Raw genomic sequence first — 26,417 nt, 5'->3', positions numbered from 1 at the left:
ATCTAGCTAAATCTATGTCTAGTTTGTATGACAAATTACAATGGAGATATTAATTTTTATTTGTATGGGGAAAGTCTTGTTAAGTCATTTGTACACAATTGTAGCTTAAAGTAGGTCAATAATTTCTTTTTCGTGTTACCAAAAAAAAAGACTTTTGAAACTTTAAGAATAGGCCTACTGAAACGATCACCTTTAGCTTCTTAGATGAAGGCCGGACTTAAGTGACATGTATCTGTGGATGAAGGCCGGACTTAAGTGACATGTATCTGTGGATGAAGGCCGGACTTAAGTGACATGTATCTGTGGATGAAGGCCGGACTTAAGTGACATGTATCTGTGGATGAAGACCGGACTTAAGTGACATGTATCTGTGGATGAAGGCCGGACTTAAGTGACATGTATCTGTGCTGCATACAGTTTCAATAGCACAAAACTAGGAATTCATTTTACTTTTAATATTAAACATTTCTCTGACATTTCTCTTACATTTGTCCTAAGTTGTCTTATTTGTTGTCTTTGAATAGATCTAGAACAAAGAGGACCAGGATTCTATGAATCAAGTCATGTAAGTTTCTATTTCAAAACCAGATCTAATAAGCAGGGTACTCGTTTAGCAACACAAAAACTTGAATAAAATGTTTGATAAATTCTAATTTTCTTTCTCATCAGGTATCTGTTCCTTATTCTGTTCAATTGCCTGGCCTTCAACCAGGATCAGAAATTGTCGTTGAAGGCAAAACTAATGATCACTGTAAAGGGTGAGTAACAGATCTTGCAATTCTAAGAAATATTTTTCTTAACTCAAATATCTGAAAGTGGATTTGTTCTAACTGCAGCGTCAGTAAGAAATACAAATATTTTGCTATGCAAAGTATAAGTAATGTGTACGACTGGCCAATTAGGTCAATTTTTGTTTTAAAAGCTACCTTCTTTCTTGAAATTTGTTTAATTTAACTCAATTTCGACAAACAATAAGAGTAAAACAATAGTGAACAAATGTTATATAAATTCTGAACAGAATGAGTGAAAATAGTCAATAGTATGAAAGGTATGGACGGATGGACATTTTTTTATATTTTACTCCCAGCTTCAGTGTGAACTTCTGTGCTGGTCCCAACATGGACAGTGATGTGGTCTTCCACTATAACCCACGTCTGGAGCAAGGAAGAGTGGTCAGCAACGATAAACAAAGAGGTAACTGGGGACCTGAAGAGATCGACGCCCATGTTCCATTTCAGCGTGACCAAAATTTTGAGATTCGCTTCAAAATTTCTCAGCATGGATATGAGGTAAAACTACTAACTAGATAATTATAGTTCGTTGTTTAAAAGATCAGTTATAGGGTAATGGTTGTATCTAATTCTTTGTTTCAATAAGGTTATAAAGTATTATAAAGTAATACTTACGACCTATGTGTAATCCAATGTATCAATGAGGTCTTGTGGTAATTAAGCATATAATCGACTGTATATGTCAGCAGGACACTTATAGCCAATATGGCGTTTAACGTTGAAGAGCTAATGTTTTAGAACTAAAAAAAAGAACATAAATTCTAAAAATGCATACTACTTTATTGTCATTTTAGGTGATTGTACACAATTCTCCTGTGCACAACTTTAAACATAGACTAGCCATCGAGAGAGTCAGTCATCTTTTCATCACTGGGGATATCTCAGTCAAGAAAGTGCAACTGACAACTGGACAGTCGGTAAGAATATTACTCCATTTTTACATTTATTTTTTCCTTGCACACCCGTTACTGTTAGCCTGGGAAGTTGGGAAGCTAACTTTTGGTGGTAGACATCTTGACAGCGACTATTTCTTGATGAAGTGATTCATTCTCTACAGTCTTAAAAGTAGAAATTTCGGTTGTGGCTTAGATTCATAATGAAACGATAGAATTAGTTGATTAATACGTCCTAATATTTTCAGACGCTTATATCTGATGACTCAACGTCTAAAGTGTACACAGAAATCCTCTTAAAAAAATAATATTTTAATAATTTATTTGAAAATGTCGAAGCCGGCAGAGTGAGACCAATTGTCAGCTTGTCCTGAAAAGAGTAGCCACACACTTCATGCCATATCCACACACATTTCATGCCATATCCACACATATTTCATGCCATATCAGAAGACATTTCATGTCATTTTAACATATATTGATTGCTATATCAACACACATTTATTGCTACATTAACATATATACCATTTTTAGCAACACACATTTCATGTCATATCAGCACACATTCCATGTCATTCAACACACTTTTCCTGCCATATCAACACAAATTTCCTGCCATACCAACACATATTTCATGCATATCAACACACATTTCCTGCCATATCAACACACATTTCCTGCCATATCAACACACATTTCCTGCCATATCAACACACATTTCCTGCCATATCAACACACATTTCCTGCCATATCAACACACATTTCCTGCCATATCAACACATATTTCCTGCCATATCCACACACGTTTCCTGCCATATCAACACACATTTTTTTTGCAATACCAATACACGTTTCTTACCAATGTCTATTCTTTTTGCTTTTTAATGAAACTATATAAAAATAAATCAATACATAATTTAGACTCGAAAATTTTGTGTTATTTCTGCCATACATTATTTCAGTTTGGTTATAGTCAGTATAACCCTTACCAACCCCAGCCAGTAAGTGAAGGAGTTTTTAACACGTTTGTTTACACACTAACATATGTGTGTTGTCTGTTCTGAGAAGTTGTATTTATAAACTTAAAATCTTTCTTGGTTATTTTATATTCGTTTCTTTTTCCCTTTTTTAAAAATATTTTCCTTTCTTAATTTCTTTCTTTTAACACTTTAGTTTGACTGGACATTTCTTAGTTTCTTTCTTTTAACACTTTAGTTTGACTGGACATTTCTTAGTTTCTTTCTTTTAACACTTTAGTTTGACTGGACATTTCTTAGTTTCTTTCTTTTAACACTTTAGTTTGACTGGACATTTCTTAGTTTCTTTCTTTTAACACTTTAGTTTGACTGGACATTTCTTAGTTTCTTTCTTTTAACACTTTAGTTTGACTGGACATTTCTTGACAATAAAAACACGTTTCTCTCTCTCTTTAAAATGAACAGAAAGCTAACTCTAATGAAACTAATTTGAAAATAATTGATCTAGTTTAATTTTTATAGCGTTATAGTGTATTTAGTTGATTCTATTGAATGAATGAATGGATGTCTCTAGTTATAAATCTGTAAAATGTTGTTCTGCAATGTTGTAGGCCTACTTTAATCAGATTAATTTCTGAAGTACACGAAATGTATTCAAATAAATACATTTGCAATAGATGTACGCCATTTGATTTAGGCCTACATTTAATTTATAACCAGAAATAACTACACTATTTATAAATCATATATAACTGTCTATAAAACCTACATTTTAAAATTGCACTATCTGCACATATGTCGGGACTTACTATGAAACTTGTGTACTCTGTATGTGTAAGTGTTGTTGATCTTGGAAGCTTTGTAAAAAAAGAGTCATAATTCAAGTGCTCCCCTTTTTACAAACTGCATTACATTCAATTCAGTTACGATACGTAACAAACGATGCATGATCTCAATTAGATAGGTGGATTTCTTAAAGACAAACATTCTTATTGTCTTCTTTCCATCAAGGGCTCCTGTGATGTCCTAGTTGTCATAAGCCCATTAGTTACTATGTTACTAGTTCTTACATGTTGAAATCTCCGGTGTCGCCACTATGGATGTATTACATTATACTTTCGATGTCTATTCTTTCTTACTATTTAAGAACAAAAGACATTAATCATTTTGTTTTTGTTTTTGCTGAAAACTTTATAATAATAATAATAATAATAATAATAATAATAATAACAATTATTATTTTTAAAAAATCTTTATTGCATAGAAACTTTGAACTACACTAAGTCAAAATTTGCATATTATATTCTAATGTACTACCATTGACATTGTCTCCCATGCAATGGGCGTAGCCAGGATTTTTTTTCGGGGGGGGGGGGGTTTGGGCGAAATTTTCTTTATATATGTATTTATGTGTGTGTGTGTACATAATCTTTATTGCATTCTGACTCTTCATTCTTTCGGAAGACGTTTATTGTGCCCTAGAAAAGGTTCTTCCATGAGTTAGTGGAAAAATTGTAGATTCCCCGCAAATACTAGCAAGGGGGTCTGGAGGAGCGCTAGGAGCTCCCCCAGCGCGGGGCGAAGCCCCGCCGCCAAGCACTATTTCTGATATTGAAAGCCAACAAAATGCATATTCTGAGGTATCTAGGCTACAGTGCATTTTCCTGCTATTAAAAAGTTTTATTTCAAAAACCTAATGTGCTATTCTTACTGACTTAGACCCTCCCGCGCCGTTTGGCGCATTTGCCGTCAAGCTGTTTCCATAAAATTGTAGATTCCCTGCCATTACTAGCAATGAGGTCTGAGGAGCGCTAGCGCGGGGCGAAGCCAAGCACTATTTCTGGTATTGAAAACCAACAAAATGCATATTCTGAGGTATCTAGGCTACAGTGCATTTTCCTGCTATTAAAAAGTTTTATTTCAAAAACCTAATGTGCTATTCTTACTGACTTAGACCCTCCCGCGCCGTTTGGCGCATTTGCCGTCAAGCTGTTTCCATAAAATTGTAGATTCCCTGCCATTACTAGCAATGGGGTCTGGGGAGCGCTAGCGCGGGGCAAGCCCCGCCGCCAAGCACTATTTCTGGTATTGAAAACCAACAAAATGCATATTCTGAGGTATCTACAGTGCATTTTCCTGCTATTAAAAAGTTTTATTTCAAAAACCTAATGTGCTATTCTTACTGACTTAGACCCTCCCGCGCCGTTCGGAGCATTTGACGTCAAGCTGTTTCCATAAAAATCTGTCACTGGTAATGTCTAAAGCCTCTTCCCACCTGCCATGAGGACCTCAATGAATGAGTGGCTTCAAGTTGTACTAGGATATCATTGCTCTTCTTATGCGTAATCCATTTTGTCGGAGAACATGTCCCGCAAACCTCATGCGTCGCTCTCTCACAATCTTACTAAAGGGTCGACTCCCAGTTCGGCATAGGATTTCCTTGATTTAAACCCGATCTCTATAACGGACTACTAAAATCTGTCTTAGCCATCTTTGTTGAGCCACTGTACATTTAGTATTATTCAATTTCGGCAGATGACTATTCACTGCAGTTTATTAAGGGAGCCCTGCCACTGATAAAAATGTGTAACCACTCTTGAATACGCTCTTGGAATTAAGTGACTGTAGTTTGCTTTAGATTTTATATCCAAAAGAGAAGTTTTATCGTCAAAATCATCTGTTGGGGGTTTTCCAACTCAAAATGCTCTGTAGGGGGATCTTAAACTCAAAACCATCTGGAGGGGTTTTAAACTTTAAACAAACGCCAACTGTAAAGAGGGGTTTAAACTCAAAACCCCCGATTGGATTGGCTACGCTCAAATAATTTTAGTGTGTAATTTGCTTTTTTTTTTTTAATATTAAAGAGGTATTTTTAGCATTAAACCCCTCTGAATGGGGGTTTAAACTCAAAACCCCTTTTGGCAACGCTCATAGCATTTTGAGTGCGTAATTTGCTTTTTTTCTTACACTGAAGATGTATTTTTTAGCCTCAAACTCCCCTGGCGGGGGGTTTAAACTCAAAACCCCTTTGGCTGCGTTCATAGATTTTAGTGTGAGTAATTTGCTTTTATTTATATTGAGGATTTACTTTTTAGCTTCAAACTCCACTGGAGGGGAGTTTAATCTCAAAACTCCTTTGACTACACACAAAACATTTTGAGTGTATAATTTGCTTTGTTTTTATTATTAAAGAGGTATTTTTTACCTTCAAACCCCGCTGAAGTGGGGTTTAAACTAAAAACTAAGTCAAAACCCATTTAGCTACGCTCATAACATTTTGAGTGCGTAATTAACTTTTTTTTATATTGAAGAGGGGGGTTATAGTAAATTTTGGAGGGGGTTTTAAAATCAAAATCTCTCTTAACTGTGCTCTTGGAATTAGGAGATTTTCGTTTGCATTTTTGTTTTGTTTTGTTTTATAGAAGAGGGGGGGGTTAACTGCAAAAACCACAAGTAGGGGGTTTAAAACTCAGAAACCCTGGTAGGGTTTTTTAAACTCAAACCCCCCTGGTAGGGGGTTTTAAACTCAAAACCCCCTGGTAAGGGGTTATAAACTCAAAACCCCATTTGTTGTGCTGGGGCAATTGATGGTTTAGTATTAAAATCTCACCTAAAATAAACAAAATCAAAGCAAAAAATCATTCACTAAATTCCGATCCCCCCCCCCCAGGGGGGATGGATTTCATTTCGGGGAAGGGTTTGAACCCCAACCCCCCCCCCTGGCTACGCCCATGCTCCCATGCATTAATTGAACCTTATTGATGCTAAATCAAAGATCCTTATAGAATGTTTTTTTTTATTACAAATATAACTATAAATGACATTCCTATAATAACTTTATATATTTGAGATCTACATTCTTCAAACTATTTTAAATACAATTCAGCTGTTTAATACCAAATTGCTAATTTCAATTTTGTAAAGTCAATAATTAAAAATGTTTCATCTAAAGAAATGATTGTTGAATTTCTTACAGGGCGTGTATGGTGGACAACCACAAGGTGTATGTATATCAACCTGTCATTTTCTCACTTCAACCTGTCAATGTCTCACTTCTACCTGTCATTGTCTCACATCTACCTGTCTATGTCTCACATCTACCTGTCATTGTCTCACATCTACCTGTCATTGTCTCACATCTACCTGTCATTGTCTCACATCTACATGTCATTGTCTCACATCTACCTGTCATTGTCTCACATCTACCTGTCATTGTCTCACATCTACATGTCATTGTCTCACATCTACATGTCATTGTCTCACATCTACCTGTCATTGTCTCACATCTACCTGTCATTGTCTCACATCTACCTGTCATTGTCTCACATCTACCTGTAATTGTCTCACATCTACCTGTCATTTTCTCACATCTACCTGTCATTTTCTCACTTCAACCTGTCATTGTCTCACTTCAACCTGTCATTGTCTCACATCTACATGTCATTGTCTCACATCTACATGTCATTGTCTCACATCTACATGTCATTGTCTCACATCTACATGTCATTGTCTCACATCTACCTGTCATTGTCTCACATCTACCTGTCATTGTCTCACATCTACCTGTCATTGTCTCACATCTACCTGTCATTGTCTCTCATCTACATGTCATTGTCTCACATCTACATGTCATTGTCTCACATCTACATGTCATTGTCTCACATCTACCTGTCATTGTCTCACATCTACCTGTCATTGTCTCACATCTACATGTCATTGTCTCACATCTACCTGTCATTGTCTCACATCTATGGTCATTGTCTCACATCTACCTGTCATTGTCTCACATCTACCTGTCATTGTCTCACATCTACATGTCATTGTCTCACATCTACATGTCATTGTCTCACATCTACATGTCATTGTCTCACATCTACCTGTCATTGTCTCACATCTACCTGTCATTGTCTCACATCTACATGTCATTGTCTCACATCTACATGTCATTGTCTCACATCTACATGTCATTGTCTCACATCTGCATGTCATTGTCTCACATCTACCTGTCATTGTCTCACATCTACCTGTCTATGTCTCACATCTACCTGTCATTGTCTCACCTCACATCTACATGTCATTGTCTCACATCTACATGTCATTGTCTCACATCTACATGTCATTGTCTCACATCTACATGTCATTGTCTCACATCTACCTGTCATTGTCTCACATCTACCTGTCATTGTCTCACATCTACATGTCATTGTCTCACATCTACCTGTCATTGTCTCACCTCACATCTACATGTCATTGTCTCACATCTACATGTCATTGTCTCACATCTACATGTCATTGTCTCACATCTACATGTCATTGTCTCACATCTACATGTCATTGTCTCACATCTACATGTCATTGTCTCACATCTACCTGTCATTGTCTCACATCTACCTGTCATTGTCTCACATCTACCTGTCTATGTCTCACATCTACCTGTCATTGTCTCACCTCACATCTACATGTCATTGTCTCACATCTACATGTCATTGTCTCACATCTACATGTCATTGTCTCACATCTATATGTCATTGTCTCACATCTACCTGTCATTGTCTCACATCTACCTGTCATTGTCTCACATCTACATGTCATTGTCTCACATCTACCTGTCATTGTCTCACCTCACATCTACATGTCATTGTCTCACATCTACATGTCATTGTCTCACATCTACATGTCATTGTCTCACATCTACATGTCATTGTCTCACATCTACCTGTCATTGTCTCACATCTACCTGTCATTGTCTCACATCTACATGTCATTGTCTCACATCTACATGTCATTGTCTCACATCTACATGTCATTGTCTCACATCTACATGTCATTGTCTCACATCTACCTGTCATTGTCTCACATCTACCTGTCTATGTCTCACATCTACCTGTCATTGTCTCACCTCACATCTACATGTCATTGTCTCACATCTACATGTCATTGTCTCACATCTACATGTCATTGTCTCACATCTATATGTCATTGTCTCACATCTACCTGTCATTGTCTCACATCTACCTGTCATTGTCTCACATCTACATGTCATTGTCTCACATCTACCTGTCATTGTCTCACCTCACATCTACATGTCATTGTCTCACATCTACATGTCATTGTCTCACATCTACATGTCATTGTCTCACATCTACATGTCATTGTCTCACATCTACATGTCATTGTCTCACATCTACCTGTCATTGTCTCACATCTACCTGTCATTGTCTCACATCTACATGTCATTGTCTCACATCTACCTGTCATTTCTCGATGAAAAAAAAACAATTTAATTATCTTTCCAATTATTTTAATAATCTGATGTCAACCAATAAGTCGTTATTTTAGGTAAGAAAAGCAATTGACTTTAGTTTACGACATTTAATGTTGAACGTTTCAATTTACAGGCGCCTTATGGAAGTCAACCTCAAGCAGTATGTATTTCTTAAGTTAGGACATGTGAATAAGTAGATAGATACACAGACAGACAAATAGAAAGGAAAATTTAAGATAGATAGATAGATAGATAGATAGATAGATAAATAGATAGACAGACTGACAGACAGACTGACAGACAGATAGATAGATAGATCCATAAATAAATAGATAGATAAATAGATAGATAGATAGATAGATAGTGTCAGGGTTCATTTCTTAGCTTGTCCTTGACTTGGCTCTGCTCGTTGTATATCCACTTGATTACTTACAATTATTTATTATTAATAAACTTCAACTCCATGAATAACAATAATAGTTTCTGTCAAATAACAATGATACTTTAATACTTTAATAATATCCAATAGAGCACAAGTAATGACATCAACTTCAATAAATATTTAATACACAAAACTTCAGTCTAACACACTCTCTAGCACATTCAACGAAGACTAAACCATTCAGTTCATAACACGTGCAAGACTATTCACATTCATAACCATACATAAACAAGGGGATATAACTGCATACCAAAATATCAAAGTAACATTCATTCTCGCTATAGACAGACAGATAGATAGATAGATAGATAGATAAATAGATATATAGCTTGATAGATTGATTGATTAATTGATGCATTGATCGATCATTACAATGTTATGCTGAGATCTTATTCCAAACCCCTCTATAAAAGCACACCCTTGTAAGAAAATGAAACCTCGTATCTAAGTCTGTGTGTGATATTGAAATCTGTCTATTTACAGGCGGCCTACGGAAGTCAACCACAACCTGTACGTCTACGTTTTTTTTTTTTTGTCTTCTAATAATTAAATACGTTTGTAAAAGAGAGATAGAGAGACAATGAGACACACAGAGAGAGAGACAGACAGACAGACAGACAGTCAGAGACAGACAGCAGAAAGAGACAAACAGAGATGGAGTTATAAAGAAAGATTTTGTGCTAGAAAGTGAGAGACAGAGAGGTTGATTGTGAAGAGAAAGATTGAACGATAGAGAAAAGCATATTTTTTAAAACTTACATCCTAATTTCACATATGTCTTATATTTGTAAATATATTTTAAAATAATAGTATATTTAAACATAAATTAGAGAGTTTTTCTTTATTTTAATGGAGAGATGTCTAATTATATACTAAAGCTCATTCATATTTATTTTTCCTGACACTGTTTAGTATGGATACAGTCAACCACCTCAAGTAAGTTTATTTCTTTCTTATTATCTTCATACATATCCTTAATATATTTTTTACCCTCACCTTTACCTATCCCTTAGTCTGTTGGACCGTTGGGGCACCAGGCAAGATTTGTCGACCGTCTTTCTCCATTCCTCCCTTTTTTTTGCCTTGATCAGAACCTCTCTCAATGGCAGGCCTGTCCATTCTTTAATGTTGTCCTCCCATGTAGCAAATTCTAACAATATCTAAATTATTAATTTGAAATATTTTTTTTTTGCTCCTTAAATATTTTAAAGAATGAATGTCATTTTATCATATTCAGGGCGGATACGGAGGTCAACCCCAACCACAGCCTGTAAGTTTAGAACTTATGGTGTTTGGTAACATATTTTTTTCATAGATCCCATTGCTCAATATTTCTACATACAATTTTTTAGAAGTTTTTTTTAAAATAGATCAAAATTAAGGAATAATATTTTTTTTACTATATCGAAGATGACCTTATAGACCACAAGGTCTGAAAAGGGAACTTTCCTTTTTTTACTATATCGAAGTATGTGGCAGTTTGCGCTCAAATCTTCTTGATTACTGCTAGATATTGGTCCATTTGTTTTGAACTGTATGGGTCATATGCCTTATGTTTTATGTTATGTCATCCCCTATATCAAAATTATTTAGAGCTTAAAAGAGGTTAAAAAATGTAATTCTGCAGTGCTAAAAAAAGTGCATGACAAATATATAACCTTTTAAAAAACATAAACTTCTAAGCACTTCCTGTATTCTGTACACCGGAGACACTCAACAAAAAGCGAACTATTTATAGATATTTCCACCATGTAGGCATAGGAACATTTCTATTAGTGACAATGAGATTTTATTAATGTCAATAATGAAAGAGTTATCTTTCTCGTTTCAGTATGGCTACGGTGCTCCTCCTCAAAGTGTAAGCATTTTGTTTTTCTATTTGCATTCACCACAAGCTCTTTTCTTATGTAAAGCAATCATTCACAAGATGAACTTTTAAATTCGTCCACATTCTTGTGATACCAAGTAAAACCTTTTTACAAAGCTTCTATCAAATGTCTCTGTCTGACTGGTAACAATCTTGTACACATTATTTCTCCCACTTCCCAATCTCCCAAGTTGAAACCTTGGACAATGCGTCATGGCAACACATGAATAAATACACAAAAAAATTGCCAAATAATTAATACTAAGTATAAGTCATACCTAATTAATTGTATATAGTATAGAGTTATTGGGGGGTCTACTAAGCTATGGGGAGGTAAGCCTTGTATACAGAGTAAGGTAACACACACTTAAACGTTGAACTAACAAAAGATTATAATACTTTCTACTTTTATAAGCTGCTTTTGGTGGCTAACATGATAACCTTTCATCGAATTTAGACTCGAGCAAATTTAAAAAAAAATTCTTGTTGAAAAGGCAGCACTGAAACCTTCTCCCAGCTACACCCTCCCCCACATCACTGGTCCACAATATGATAGATCTAGAACCATAGCGCACTGAGCATGTGCTATAAACATGATCATTGCGCTAAACAAAAAAGATGAATGAAAACATTTTTAATCGCACAAATTTACTTTTGACTTTGGAGTTCTTGAAAGAAATATCGCATTCGGGAATTTCAGTGTTTCATAAATTAATGGTCAGGAAAAATGAACACATCCTCTTAGTAAGTCTAGATCTAAAGATCTCTCATTGAAACACTTTCAAGCGTAGTTGATCTATACATTCGCTTAACTAGGATTCTTTCTCGAGGGGAGGTGGGGAGTTTTTTAAAATCTAGCATTCATTAGCTATTAAAAGAAAAGCAAACGCTCGATAAGTTGTATAAAGGAGCTATTGTCTTTTTTTAAAACGTATTTTTCATGTTTTCATTGTTTTATATGTTGTTCTTGTTTATGTTCTGTGTTTGTAGATTGCATTATAATGTTTAACAAAGACCAATTCTTTTATTTTCCATATGTGTGTTTATAATTAATTGTAAAGAGTTTATATTTTTATAAATCGTCTTATAAAATTTGTTTGTGTACTTTCAGGGTGGCTATGGCTATAATCCTGTAAGTTGTTACAAAACTAATATCCACTTGCTTCAACTGTCTGTCTAGTAACAAATGTTATCCACGTGACATCTCCAGCTTCCCAAGTTGAAACTTTGCACAATTTTTCACTGTCCCATCCATCGAAATTTTGTTTTTATACAGAACAAATTTAAAAAAATAATAATACATTAAGCCATTTGTCGCTTGACTTTCTTTGAGGTGAGATGCACCCTATGACTGTTGGTGAACCAACAAATAGTTCACTATTCAATGAGCTCATCGCCAGTCAACCTTTCATCGGGTGAGCCACTTGTCCAGTGGATTGATTGTTGGGAAAGAATGGTCATTGAACCGGTTGTCTGTGAACCACAGGTTGTGGAACCACCTTTACTTATGAATCTTATAGAATTCATTTGATTGATAAATGCGACTCTATGGATATCGATTATAAAGATTCTGTTTTGGGGAGTTGATACGATGTGTGGTCTATTCGCCTAGTCCTGAGTAGTCAGTCAGTCAGTCCGTGGTTTGTGCTCTGGTCAGGATTGTCTATTATTTCACTACATTTAATTCACCAATATTTCTCATTAAAAATACTGTAGCGTGCATTACACATGTAACATGTATGCACTGTACATTTACTCTGAGACTATTACCCAGATCTAGTTTTATTCTCTATGATACTATGTCAACCAATTTTTGTTACATTAAACTTGCAGTCCAATTGTCAGCTACTGTCTTTAATTGTTCTCATATCATTCTAGGCTGGACAGTCAGGTGGACCAATTGTCAACCCTGTGAGTCATTTCTCATGTAACTCATTCTTATAATTATCTTCATTCTAAACTAGGAAGATAGCTAGGAGGTGTAGTGCCTTAACACAAGTGACAAATAAAATAGTGTTGTCATTGTTAATGAATATGAATGTTAAATAGTAAAGGCAATTTAAAATATAAAATCTTTGCTTTCTATAAGTAGTCCAACTATAATGATCCTAAACTGAAGACAAAAAGTAAACCATTCGTTTCTATTTCAGCCTGTTCCTTTTACCGGAGCTATACCTGGTGGAATGTACCCAGGCAAAATGATCTTCGTCAGTGGAGTTGTTAATCCCAATGCACAAAGGTCAGTTATATTTTTGTATCTACAACATAACCTTTGATTTCAAACCTTGAGGTGACCTTTCTGATTTGTGGTGACCACGTTATAGTAATTATTTGTGATAGGTCCTAATAGTTAATAAGACTCTTGGAACTCAATGAAAGCTTGCATCCATCCGCCTGTCTGACTGGACGGACTTCTAGCCTGGGAATTCTAGATGTAGAGTTAGTCAAATTTACACTTCATCTAAATGCTGGGATATGTCTGTACCATTGCTGGATGTAAATAAGTTTAAACATAAGTAACTTTAAAGCACAAAAATTAAACTATGTTTGTTGTAGTTGTAACACAATGACATCATACAAAGTGAATTGAAATAACAAAAATATCGAAATATAAAAAATACTTTTATATCAATATCTCGCTATATCGTAGGATTTATTTCCCTTTACAATAAAAAAAAAACAAAATTAATAAATCTATTATTTAATTCTTTAATTTATCGATTGATTTATGTTTTGTTTGAAACATTAAATAATTGGGCAAAGTTTCCACTTGATTCGAGAATGGGAAGTGGGAGAAAGAACGTGAGCAAGAGTCCAATCAGAGGGAGTTCAAGTAAGCATTGTAAAACACAAAGTTAAAACACTCATAAAGCAAGGCTGGACAATTGGAACACTTCCCTTTGTTCTTTCCCTTTATATATATATTTCGGTCTACCTTAGTTTTTTTCATGCTTCTCATTTGTTTCCACCAAAGGTTCTCCATCAACTTGGTGACTGGTAACACAGAGAACCACGACTTTGGGCTCCACATGGACGTACGTATTGCATTTGGGTCTGAGAGAAATGTCATTGTAAGGACAAACAAGAAGGGCGGCGCTTGGGGACCAGAAGAGAGACAGGCGCCTTTTTTCCCATTCGCGCCCAACGGCAATTTCGATGTGACCATACTAGCAGAGCAAAACAGCATTAAGGTGAGGGGTAAATTTTTTTATTATTTCATTCTTCTTTCCAGTCCTTCTTTAGACATTTTTGTTAAATGTCTGGTAAAGACAAAGTATTTAATCAAAAAACTTTATTCATGATGGAAATTTATTTACGGGCGTTAATGTATTTAATGGGAATTCACCTTCACCTATCCCTTAGTCTGTTGGACCGTTGGGGCACCACACAAAATTTGTCAACCATCTTTCTCCATTCCTCTCTTTCTTTTGCCTTGGATAGAACCTCTTTCAATGACAGGCCAGTCCATTCTTTGATGTTGTCATCCCATCGCTTTCTCTGTCTGCCTCTTCTTCTTTTTCATGGTACTGTTCACTGTAGAAAGGTCTTTGCGAGTCCTTGTAATATGGCCATAGAGTTTTAGTTTTCCATTTTTTGACCGTGGGGTCCAATCGCTGTCTCTAATCTCTTAGTTTTTGATGCGGTCTTTGTATTTAATAGCTAGGATCTTTCTGTAGCATCTTGATTCCATTTCTAGAATCCTACTCTCTAGAAGCTCTACAAAGAGTCCACTAGTGCAGTGTACTTCAACAATAATATTGGAGACTGGCTTAAACCACAGAGTAAGACAAGGCTGCTTACTTTCACCAACTCTTTTCAATATCTTTCTCGATAATGGAAGATGCTCTCGAGGGCTACGAAGGTTCTGTAAGCATTGGAGGAAGAAGAGTTACTAGCTTGCACTTCGCGAATGATATAGATGGCCTAGCAGGGTCAGAAGAACTAGCTGACCTGGTGATGTGCAAAGACAAGACTTACGCGGCGTATGATATGCAAGTAAATAAATAAATAAAAAAAAAACTCAAATTATGACCAATAGCCGACAGGGCTTTAAAAAGGGCATCAGTTTTGGAGGTGAAAGGCTGACAAGTGTCATTAGATATAAATACCTCGGAGCTATCGTCTCAGATGAAGGAATCAAACCTGAACTACTGGCCCGAATTGCACAGTCCACAGCAGCCCTTACAAAACTCAAAACAATCTGGAAAGACAAAGGCAAAGCCTTCGACACCAAAATCAAACTGTCGCACTTCCTGGTGATGGTCACATTCTTATAGGCTTGCGAGTCTAGGACGCTGACTGCTAATGGAAATTATTGAATACTTATTACATAGGCTATGTACACATTACACCAAACTATCCTCAATTTGTAATAGTTTATTTTGTCCACTTCTTCCAGGTGGCAGCAAACAACCAACACCTGTTTGAATTCCACCTCAGGTCGCCATTACAGGAAATCAATCATGTCCTAGTGATGGGTGACGTCAGACTTACACAAGTCAGATTTCAATAAGTCATCTAGCAACGACTGGCCTATTATGACTTCCTAAAAGGTCATCATAGAATAAGATCGTAAAGCGATCTTTTATCAATGTATTGCTTATTATTGGATATCTAGATACTGCTTTTCGAATATTTTTTAGTCTGTAACTATGCCTTACTATTTATGAATTAAACAGTTGTATTAATACCTTTTTAGTATATGTGCATTAAATGTATCACTTTTTGTGTATTCCACAATTTTGTACTTGGTTCACATTTTGTTTCTTTATCACCTTTCCTTTTGTTTTCTGGACAATTGGGGTCACCACATGTGATCGTCGACTGAATCAATGTCTTCCTCTGTATCTTTTGCCAGCATTAGAGACACTCTCGTCCATTGCTTACTACTGTCTATCTTGGATGATGCTTGTTTAGTGTAGAGGTAAAAGAAAATGTCAAGTACAAAGTGGAATGTAGTCAGTGTAGGAACTCCTAAGAGTTCTATTCATGCATGATTTGAAATAGTGTGCTAAAACAATCACACAAGCTTTCCCGTAGCCTTTCTAGAATGAGAATCCAAATTTCTGGGAATAAAATCATGACGTCCTCATAATAAGCTCTTGTTTTGTCATTATTTCGACTTAATTATATTTCTATAATATTTTTGTATTACATTTATGAATTTTCTCCTTCGTAATGAGCCTCTTAGTTCCTATGAACCGTGGCGCCAGATCTTGGCGTGTTGTTCCAGGACTGTCTAGGCACGGTCAAGTTGACCTTTTGCTGCTGCATTGTCCTTCAGTTTTTTGTTTTTTTGTCTGTAAGTTAAACCTTCACCAAATAAAAAAATATAATAAAAATTTGACCTAGTTCCCGAAAGTCGATGATCAGGTATAGGAATATGTATATATGTATGTATGTATGTATATATGTATGTATGCATTGTATGTATATATGTATGTATGTATGTATGTATGTATGTATGTATGTATGTATGCATGGGCGTAGCCAGGGGGGGTTTTGGGGGTTCAAAGCCCCCCCGAAATGAAATCCCCCCCGAAGGGGGGGGGAGTGGGAATTTAGTAATTGATTTTTTGCTTTGATTTTGTTTATTTTAGGTGAGATTTTAATACTAAACCATCACTTGCCCCAGCACAACCAAAGGGATTTTGAGTTTAAAAACCCCTACCAGGGGGTTTTGAGTTTAAAAACCCCCTACCAGGGGGTTTGAGTTCAAAACCCCTACCAGAGGGGTTCGAGTTTAAAAACCCCTACTAGGGGTTTGAGTTTAAAACCCCCTACCAGGGGTTTTGAGTTTTAAACCCCCTACCTGGGGTTTTTGCAGTTAACTCCCCCTCTTCTATAAAACAAAACAAACAAAAAAATGCAAACGAAAATCCCCCAGTTAAGGAAGATTTTGATTTTAAAACCCCGTCTAATATTTACGATAAACCCCCTCTTTAATATAAAAAAAAAAGCTAATTACGCACTCAAAATGTTATGAGCGTAGCTAAATGGCTTTTGACTCAGTTTTGAGTTTAAACCCCACTTCAGCGGGGTTTGAAGGTAAAAAATACCTCTTTAATAATAAAAACAAAGCAAATTATACACTAAAAATGTTATGAGTGTAGTCTAAGGGGTTTTGAGTTTAAACGCCCCTCCAGTGGAGTTTGAAGCTAAAAAGTACCTCTTCAATATAAATAAAAGAAAATTACTCACTCTAAAATCTATGAGCGTAGTGAAAGGGGTTTTGAGTTTAAACCCCCCGCCAGGGGGGTTTGAGGATAAAAAATACATCTTCAGTGTAAGAAAAAAAGCAAATTACGCACTCAAAATGCTATGACCGTTGCCGAAAGGGTTTTGAGTTTAAACCCCCATTCAGAGGGGTTTGGTGCTAAAAATACATCTCCAATATAAAAAAAAAAGCAAATTACACACTAAAATTATTTGAGCGTAGCCAAGCCAATCGGGGGTTTTGAGTTTAAACCCTTCTTCTACAGATGGCTTTTTTTTAAAGTTTAAAACCCCTCCAGATGGTTTTGAGTCTAAGATCCCCCTACAGAGCATTTTGAGGTGGAAAACCCCCAACAGAAGATTTTGACGATAAAACTTCTCTTTTCGATATAAAATCTAAAGCAAACTACAGTCACTTAATTCCAAGAGCGTATTCAAGAGAGGTTACACATTTTTACCAGTGGCAGGGCTCCATTAATAAACTGCAGTGAATAGTCATCTACCGAAATCGAAAAACACTAAATGTAGCTCAACAAAGATGGCTAAGACAGATTTTAGGAGTCAGTTATAGAGATCGGGTCTAAATCAAGGAAATCCTATGCCGAACTTGGAGTCGACCCCTTAGTAAGATTGTGAGAGAACGACGCATGAGGTTTGCGGGACATGTTCTCCGACAAAATGGATTACGCATAAGAAGAGTTGCAATGATATCCTAGTACAACTTGACGCCACTCATTCATGGAGGTCCTCATGGTAGGTGGGAAGAGGCTTCAGACATTACCAGTGACAGATTTTTATGGAAACAGCTTGACGTCAAATGCTCCGAACGGCGTGGGAGGGTCTAAGTCAGTAAGAATAGCACATTAGTTTTTTGAAATAGAACTTTTTAATAGCAGGAAAATGCACTGTAGATACCTCAGAATATGCATTTAGTTGGTTTTCAATATCAGAAATAGTGCTTGGCGGCGGGGCTTCGCCCCGCGCTGGGGGAGCTCCTAGAGCTCCCCCAGATCTCTTTGCTAGTAATGTCGGGGAAGCTACAATTTCTAGGGCACAATAAACGTCTTCCGAAAGAATGAATGGTCAGAATGTAATAAAGATTATGTACATACACAGTGGTTACACACACACACATAAATACATATAATTTTTTTTTTCGCGGGGGGGGGGGGGGGAGATTCACCCCCCCCCCCGAAAAAAAATCCTTGCTACGCCCATGTATGTATGTATGTATGTATGTATGTATGTATGGTCAAATACATGTGAAAAAAATAAAGTAAAAAAAAAAAGAATTTTAACTGATAACGCGAAATAAAGCCAAAAATGTTTTTTTTTCTAATCTTGTTAAACTCTGTGCATTTTAAAAATGAAATTTAAAGTTCAGATAATATTAAATACTGGTCGACCTGCGACGTAGCATACGCCGCTATTTTACAGGGCCGGCCACTGTAACCTATGCGACCGCAGTGGCCCCTGCACTTTCATAGGCCCTGCGCTAATTCTAGGTGTATAAATTATTTAATTAAACCATTTTATAACTTATAACAGATTTCCCGCGGTCTCCTGTCGATTAACCAGGAGCTCCTGGAAATCTCCTGAAATTGCAAAATATACGAAAGAGCCTTGGAATTATCCGGAAATTATTAAAATCTTTTGAAAACTCATACAAATCTCCCGAAATATATAGAAAAAAAAGTCATTTTAGTGTGTCATTCAATATAAAAAACGCCAATGCTACGCGCGACAAAAACAAAACAACAAAAACGGCATTATGCAATACCCATAATTGTGGAATCTAGTGAAAGAAGCTTCTCGAGCCTTAAACTAATGAAGAATTACTTGAGGTCAACAATTCTCGTAGTTAGATTGAAACATTTGGTAATTCTTGCTATTGAGCGTGATCTATGTAAAAAACAGAATTCTTCTGATATACTGTATGGTTTCGCTATACGCCATGCTAAGCTCGTGTAGTAATTCTATACGTAGTAAAGAATGAATAAAATGCAAAGACGAATTTATTTTCTAATACAAACTCTTAATTTTCCCTTATTATCCGTATCCCTACGGTTGTCCCTACCCAAACTTTACCCCGCGAAATCCGTTTCGCATTGGGCCTACAATGTTTAAGTCAGGCCCTGCTATTTACCTTAAAATATACGGAAATATATAGACGAAAATTGTCATTTTGGGGTGTCATTCAATATGGAATACGCCAATCCTACGCGCGATAAATAAAAACGGCATTATGCATAAGTGTCATTGTGTCATCTGGTGAAAGAAGCTTCTCGCGCCTCAAACTAATAAAGAATTACTTGCAGTGAACAATTCTCGTAGATAAATTGAAACATTTGGTAATTCTTGCTATTGAGCGTGATCTATGTAGGAAACAGAATTCTTCTGATATACCTTATGGCTTCGCTATACGCCAGGCTAAGTTCATGTAGTAATTCTGTGCGTAGTAAAGAATGAATAAAATGCAAAATGGAATATATTTTCTAATACAAACTCTTTATTTTCACTTATTATCTGTATTCCTACGGTTGTCCCTACCCAAACTTGGCCCAGCGAAATCAGTTTCGCATTGAGCCCACAATGTTTAAGTCAGGCCCTGCTATTTACCTTAAAATATACGGAAATATATAGACGAAAATTGTCATTTTGCGGTGTCATTCAATATGGAAAACACCAAACCTACGCGCGATAAATAAAAACGGCATTATGCATAAGTGTCATTGTGTCATCTGGTGAAAGAAGCTTCTCGCGCCTGAAACTAATGAAGAATTACTTGCAGTAAGACAATTATCAAAGAAAGATTGAAACTTTTGCTAATTATTGTTGTTGAGCGTGATCTATGTACGAAACAGAATTATTATGATATAGTAGATATACTGTATGACTTTGCTACACGCAAGGCTCGTAGAGTAATTCTGTACGTAGTAAAGAATGAATAAAATGCAAAGACGAATATATTTTCTAATACAAACTCTAAAATTTCACTATTATCCGCTTCCCTATCCAAACTTGGCCTAGCGAAATCCGTTTCGCATAGGGCCCCACAATGGTTAAGTCAGGCCATGCTATTTAGTGACCTGTAAATATACATAGTAGATTACCTGTTCTCTTTCCATGACTTCTTGGTCACAATGTTTAAGTCCGGCGCTGCTATTTAGTGTTTGTAAAATGTTTGTAAAATGTTTAACATGTTTCGGATGTTCCTTCAGAGTTGACGATAGTTTACTTCCTAGTCCAAACCTCTCGCAGGTCGAAGGGGGATGGGAGCGGGCAGGGTTTGTCAGTCCAGCATGCAGCCATCCGTAGCGAGATGTGAAAACGTGTTCTCCCCCCCCCCTTCTTGTTTTTTTCGTGGGATCACTATCCGCAGAAATAAGAGAGTGATATTTCCTTTATTTCTTGCTTCTCGTCCAAACTCTTGAGCAAAGAAGAGAATTATATATATTATATATATATAAACAAATGATTAACTAAAAAATAGGCGCATGTTAGAATCTATGTGGAACTAATACCCTACGCAGCAAGCAAGTCTCTATTTGATGTTGCAGCCAGGGAAGACTTAATGATTGCTACAGGAAATGTCTTTTGATTCTCCTCTATTCATACCTCTAGGTTATTTGTCAGAACTGGTCATGGATATTATCACTCACTGATAAAAGCTTACATTGGCATGCGTCTCAAATAGCTTCTGACAACCAGGTGCAACTGTTGGCCTTAATATGTGGCCCAGACGTTGGATCCGGTGGAACTGTCATATCTGACAGGAGAAAGGGCACTTCGAGCAACCGGCACCTAAGCCAGTAAGGTTCGGGGTCTCCTTATCCTTGACATGTTACCCACCTAGAACAGGGAAAAATTTGAATCCAAACCTCTGTTGCTTTAAGGATATAAACAAAAATGGGAAAGGCTTCAGGAATCTACCCGCAGGAAAAATCAGGAACCGGTGAGCTTTAGGCAACTTGCAGGCCACAGTACTCCACCCTGGCAGAGCCTTTGTTCCTAAAATGTATCAGCACTTACCTTTCCTTTTGGAAACATCAGCTGCCAGATGAATGTGAAACTGCCTGTTAATAATGATAATAATAATAATAATAATAATAATCTTTATTGTCCGTATGGAAATTTGTCTTACAATTTGTGCATTACACCAAACAAAAAAACATTATAACTATAAGAAACCAAAGTGTACATTCACACAAGACTCACTCATAATTTACATGTGACAAAGTTTATACCAGATTGTTCTTATTTAATGATTTGATTGCCAGGGGAACAAAAGAGTGTTTGTGTCTGTTTGTCTTTGCTATCGGTGTCTTGTATCTCTTTTGTGATGGTAAAATCACAAAATCCTGACACAAAAGGTGATTCTTTATTTCGAGGATCTTGTTAGCTTATTTTTAGATGTTTGTATCAAACAACTGCCCAAATGGGGTTTGTTTTTTTGCCAATGATTTTACCAGCAGCATTTAGGATTCTATTAAGTTTATTTTTATTTTTAATGCTCAGATTGCTATACCAGGCAGTGATATTGAAACTTAAAATATTGCAGATATGAGCGTGATAAAACATAGCCAAGGCCTTTTCGCTAACATTAAACGAGGACAGTTTTCTTAGTAATCGTAATCTTTGATGCCCTTTTTTGCTGATATAATCAGTATTTGCAGTAAAATTTATTTTATTGTCTAGGATAGTACCAAGGTATTTAAATGTTTGCACAATTTCAATAGTCTCTCCAGCTACAGAAACAATATCATTTTCCTTCTTTTCCCTACGAAAATCGATTATCATTTCTTTGGTTTTTTTTTACATTTAATAATAAAAAATTTTTCAATGTGCTCTATTTCGTTGAAATACTCATTTAGGTCTGAGCTCTCAGAGAGCAGGCCAAGAAGAGCCGCATGAATAATGTAGTCGTAGTTCACACTGTACAGCTTGTTCTATACAAATATACAAATACACCGACTAGGCCTGTGGATTGGTTCGCAGGCGAGATAGTGTTCAATTTGACCATTCCCCTAAATTCGAGTATCATCTTTCCCCCCTCCCTCCAAGTCTCCTACGTAACAAATAGGGCCTAAACGTATTTATACTGTCTGTCTATTCTTCATTTTTTCAGTTCTTATTCGAAATACTTCATTGGCTCTATGATATTTTGGGTCCTGGGCCCTTTTTTTATTATTTCCTCCTAAAAATGCTCACATAATACTTTGGCCTTTTTCCGAAACTTATTTTTTTCTGCATTTTCACAAAAACTGCCCACATTTCCACAAACTCTGTCTGGCCAGTGAATACTAGAATACTAGTCTATGTTACAATTAATTGGAGCGCCCGATTTAAATCGCCCTCCCAAACACACTTCTGGCCTGTTGAACTCTATATCACTTTTCTCTCCTCCACACCCCCTTTATTTTGTCCCGCTCATAAAGTACTTGAAATTTAGTATCTGTAAATTTGATTGGCACCAGAGGATTTAATGAGCAATGTCACTTAGTCCCCCCCAACGCTCATACACGGTACGCCTTAGAAACTAGCCCTTCATGCAATATGAGTAGTCTTCGACTTTTAAGCTTTTTAGTGAAATAATTGAAAGACTCTTTTGTGATGTTTCTAGCACCATCAAGGTTTTTTTTTCTTCTTAGTATCCACTTCCTACATATAAATATTCTTGTTTAGTCGAGTACCCCACTCTTTAAGTCAGGGGTTCTCAACCTGTGGGTCGCGACCCCCTTGGGGGTCGATTGACGATTTGCCAGGGGTCGCCAAAGACCATTGAAAAAATGGATTGTTATTGTCTATTCTTCAATTGCTGTGTGTGCGGGGTGGGGGGGGGGGGGGGGTCGCGGCTAAGTGGGGGATTGTAAAAAGGGATCGCCGAACATAAAAGGTTGAGAACCGCTGCTGTAAGTAGATCTAGTAATTCAAAACTCAATGTTAAAAACATGTTCACTTGATGTTCAATGGCTGTTTGTTAAGCGTAGAAACTTGTTGGGTCATTATCGATGTAAATCTACATTAAGTTGTAGGCTAAATCTGTTTGGAGCAACAAGACAAAGACCGACCAACAACAAAAGGAGGGGGGCGGCGAAAAAAAAAAGTTTTATTTTCATTGTAGTTATTAATCCGTGTCTGAATATTACCAATGTTTACAAAATAAAATATCTTAAGTAATATATATATGGTTTCATCTTCTAATAAGACCTTGTCAAATGTCGCGAGAGGTGCTTGCAACAATATGGGTTAAAACTTTTTCAACAAAACATTTCAAAACGTCTCCACTAGTGTGATTCTTCTGGATTTTCTTCCATGGGATTAGTCGAATTTCTTCCGACTATTGCATTATTATAGTGCCGATTTTTGTGTGGAAAAAAAGGTCGTCGATAGAGACGTATTAGGTAGCACGAAGATGATCTTAAAAAAGATCACGTCATTATAGACGTCCGTGGGCTATATATATATATGTGCTTTTTATCTAGAATGTCTCTCGAATAATATTATTGACCAGGGCTTTCTCTTTATTATTAGATATGTTGTTTTTTTTACTAGGATGCATAGTGCGTTCTTAAAGAAAAGTCAATTGTATTTGCCTTTGTTATAGTCTTGCTTCTTAGGACGAGAGGTGTCATGTAAACGCTAGGAGAAACACTTTCTGAAGCTGCTATAACGCCCCAGAGTAGGCTGAGGTCAGGGACCCGGCCCCAAAGTCTTGCCAACTTGAGCGGAGACCCGCCGAATGTTCAATTCTATCTCCAGAAAGTACTTTTTACAACGCCTAAATATTATGTAGGCAACACCATTTCCACCACCCCTCACCCCCCCCCCCCAAATAAAAATCAGTCGTTTTAGTGAAATTTCATGATGTAATTTTGGATTCTAAACTTAGTGTTAAATTACTTTAAATGAAAACAAAAACTTAAAAATTGTTTTATAATTATGACCAAGTTTTTTTTTCTTTTTCCTTCCATTCTTAGAAAAACTCACCGACCTCACTGTGGGAGCCTACATCGCTCCTCTAGGCTTCTAAGGGGCTCGAACGAAAACTTTGTCGTGTAGGGCGTCGTCACCCGGAAACACTGCCTTAACGTGTTTTGTTTCAAGTCATTGTATAAGTGACTTGTACTTGGGATTGTTTATTTTCATTTCAAGTCATTGTATAAGTGACTTGTACTTGGGATTGTTTATTTTCATTTCAAGTCATTGTATAAGTGACTTGTACTTGGGATTGTTTATTTTCATTTCAAGTCATTGTATAAGTGACTTGTACTTGACATTGTTTATTTTCATTTCAAGTCATTGTATAAGTGACTTGTACTTGACATTGTTTATTTTCATTTCAAGTCATTGTATAAGTGACTTGTACTTGGGATTGTTTATTTTCATTTCAAGTCATTGTATAAGTGACTTGTACTTGACATTGTTTATTTTCATTTCAAGTCATTGTATAAGTGACTTGTACTTGGGATTGTTTATTTTCATTTCAAGTCATTGTATAAGTGACTTGTACTTGGGATTGTTTATTTTCATTTCAAGTCATTGTATCAGTGACTTGTACTTGGGATTGTTTATTTTCATTTCAAAAAAAATATTCAGCGCTGAGTTGCTTCATTTTGTCCTAGAGATGTGATGGATAAATGTGTAGGCACCTACGTATGTTAGATGATTGTGGAAACAGTGCACACCTCTCCAAAATATAGTCGTGATTAACCAAACGTTAAAGCTTGTTCACTGTCAATGGCTTCTGTGTTTCGAGTCACAATATTTTGAACTGAATGGTCCATGTTGGTTAGGGTTAGGAATACATAAATAAAGACATTACAGGTACAAAAGGAATAAATGATTATTGTCACATTAAATCTGAAAAGGCACGAATATAGTGCAGAAAGAAAATTTTAAGAAATTGCTCTTGAAAAGAAAACAACAATAAATGCAACGCATTAAAGAATGCATAATTTTGAAAAGCAGCCTTAGCAATCCTTTATAGAACGAATTATTATTGGCAATGTCTCTGTTTCAAAGGATCCACAAATAGTTTATTTGACACACACACACACACATAAGGGTATTTGTATCAATGAATACAGGCAATTTCAAAATTTGGGTGAAATAGAAAATAAAATCCTTGAAATTTTATAAGCACACAAATACTTTCACAAAAAATTAGATTGTACACCAGATATGTCTCATACGAACATATCACCATAATTAGCATATTGCTTCTGTTTCTTATATACCTAATGTTGCAATACATGAACATTGTCTGGGTTTCGTCCATTACTGAAACAACAGGACTTTATGACTTGGTAATAGAAACAAATGTAAAGTTAAAATTGGATATAAAACATCTATGAGGGCATAATGGATACGACAACGGCGTGAATATGAAAGGAAAAAAAAAAAGGAATGATCTACAAAAATGGTACATGGTCCATCTCAGTCGTAATACTTTTTTTTCTAGAAAAAAAAAAGGGGGGGGGGCGGCATTTTTAATTTAGCACGTAGACGGCCACAACCCTTGCGATGGCCCTGAGTGGGGGTAAAGGTCATCTTGGGATCGAGGCTATAAATTCCGTTTCAACTCTTATGTCGATTGAATTATTAAAATTAAATAGTGCGAAAAACGCTATTTAATCTATCTGTCTATCTGTCTGTCTGTCTGCCTCCGTCTCTCTGTCTCTCTGTATAGTTTTCGAGCGATTAGGACTCGAACTTCTAATTCTCCGATTTTTAATGTGTTGCTCTACCAACTGAGCTAACAAACAAATGTTAGCACATAAAGTAAAGTGCTGAATAACGGATGTATAAAAATACAAAGTTTAGATGTAGATTAAATATGGTGGTCTAATTGAACTGTGAGAGTTTGTTGGGTTTTACTTTTTAGGATCTATAATACATCCATAATACATCCATAATACATCTCCATCTAATGAATCAAGTCATTTATTATAAATTAACATTCG

The 26,417-nt window shown here is 36.2% G+C and overlaps 1 protein-coding gene across 13 annotated transcripts in view; it reads left to right on the top strand.

Moving 5' to 3' along the window:
* Window positions 1-16,333, top strand: part of LOC106060089 (galectin-4-like) — a 31,422-nt gene extending 15,089 nt beyond the window's left edge. Inside the window, exons 2-17 of one of the 13 annotated variants that reach the window (XM_056024299.1) lie at window positions 525-565; window positions 670-758; window positions 1,088-1,289; window positions 1,586-1,708; window positions 2,647-2,685; window positions 6,638-6,664; window positions 9,060-9,086; window positions 9,852-9,878; window positions 10,281-10,304; window positions 10,606-10,638; window positions 11,200-11,226; window positions 12,347-12,367; window positions 13,114-13,146; window positions 13,386-13,474; window positions 14,210-14,426; window positions 15,635-16,333. In XM_056024299.1, the coding sequence (XP_055880274.1) occupies window positions 525-565; window positions 670-758; window positions 1,088-1,289; window positions 1,586-1,708; window positions 2,647-2,685; window positions 6,638-6,664; window positions 9,060-9,086; window positions 9,852-9,878; window positions 10,281-10,304; window positions 10,606-10,638; window positions 11,200-11,226; window positions 12,347-12,367; window positions 13,114-13,146; window positions 13,386-13,474; window positions 14,210-14,426; window positions 15,635-15,748 (1,133 nt within the window). In that variant the 3' untranslated portion in view covers window positions 15,749-16,333. The remainder of the gene's footprint in view (window positions 1-524; window positions 566-669; window positions 759-1,087; window positions 1,290-1,585; window positions 1,709-2,646; window positions 2,686-6,637; window positions 6,665-9,059; window positions 9,087-9,851; window positions 9,879-10,280; window positions 10,305-10,605; window positions 10,639-11,199; window positions 11,227-12,346; window positions 12,368-13,113; window positions 13,147-13,385; window positions 13,475-14,209; window positions 14,427-15,634) is intronic. The other 12 variants (XM_013217862.2, XM_056024301.1, XM_056024303.1 and 9 more) reach the window with 12 other exon arrangements.
* The last annotated feature ends 10,084 nt before the right edge of the window (window positions 16,334-26,417 follow it).

The sequence above is a fragment of the Biomphalaria glabrata genome, chromosome 3, assembly GCF_947242115.1.
Source record: "Biomphalaria glabrata chromosome 3, xgBioGlab47.1, whole genome shotgun sequence".
Classification (NCBI taxonomy): Eukaryota; Metazoa; Mollusca; class Gastropoda; family Planorbidae; genus Biomphalaria; species Biomphalaria glabrata.
The sequence above is the reverse complement of the archived record's forward strand: the minus strand, read 5'-3'. Positions and strand labels throughout refer to the sequence as shown.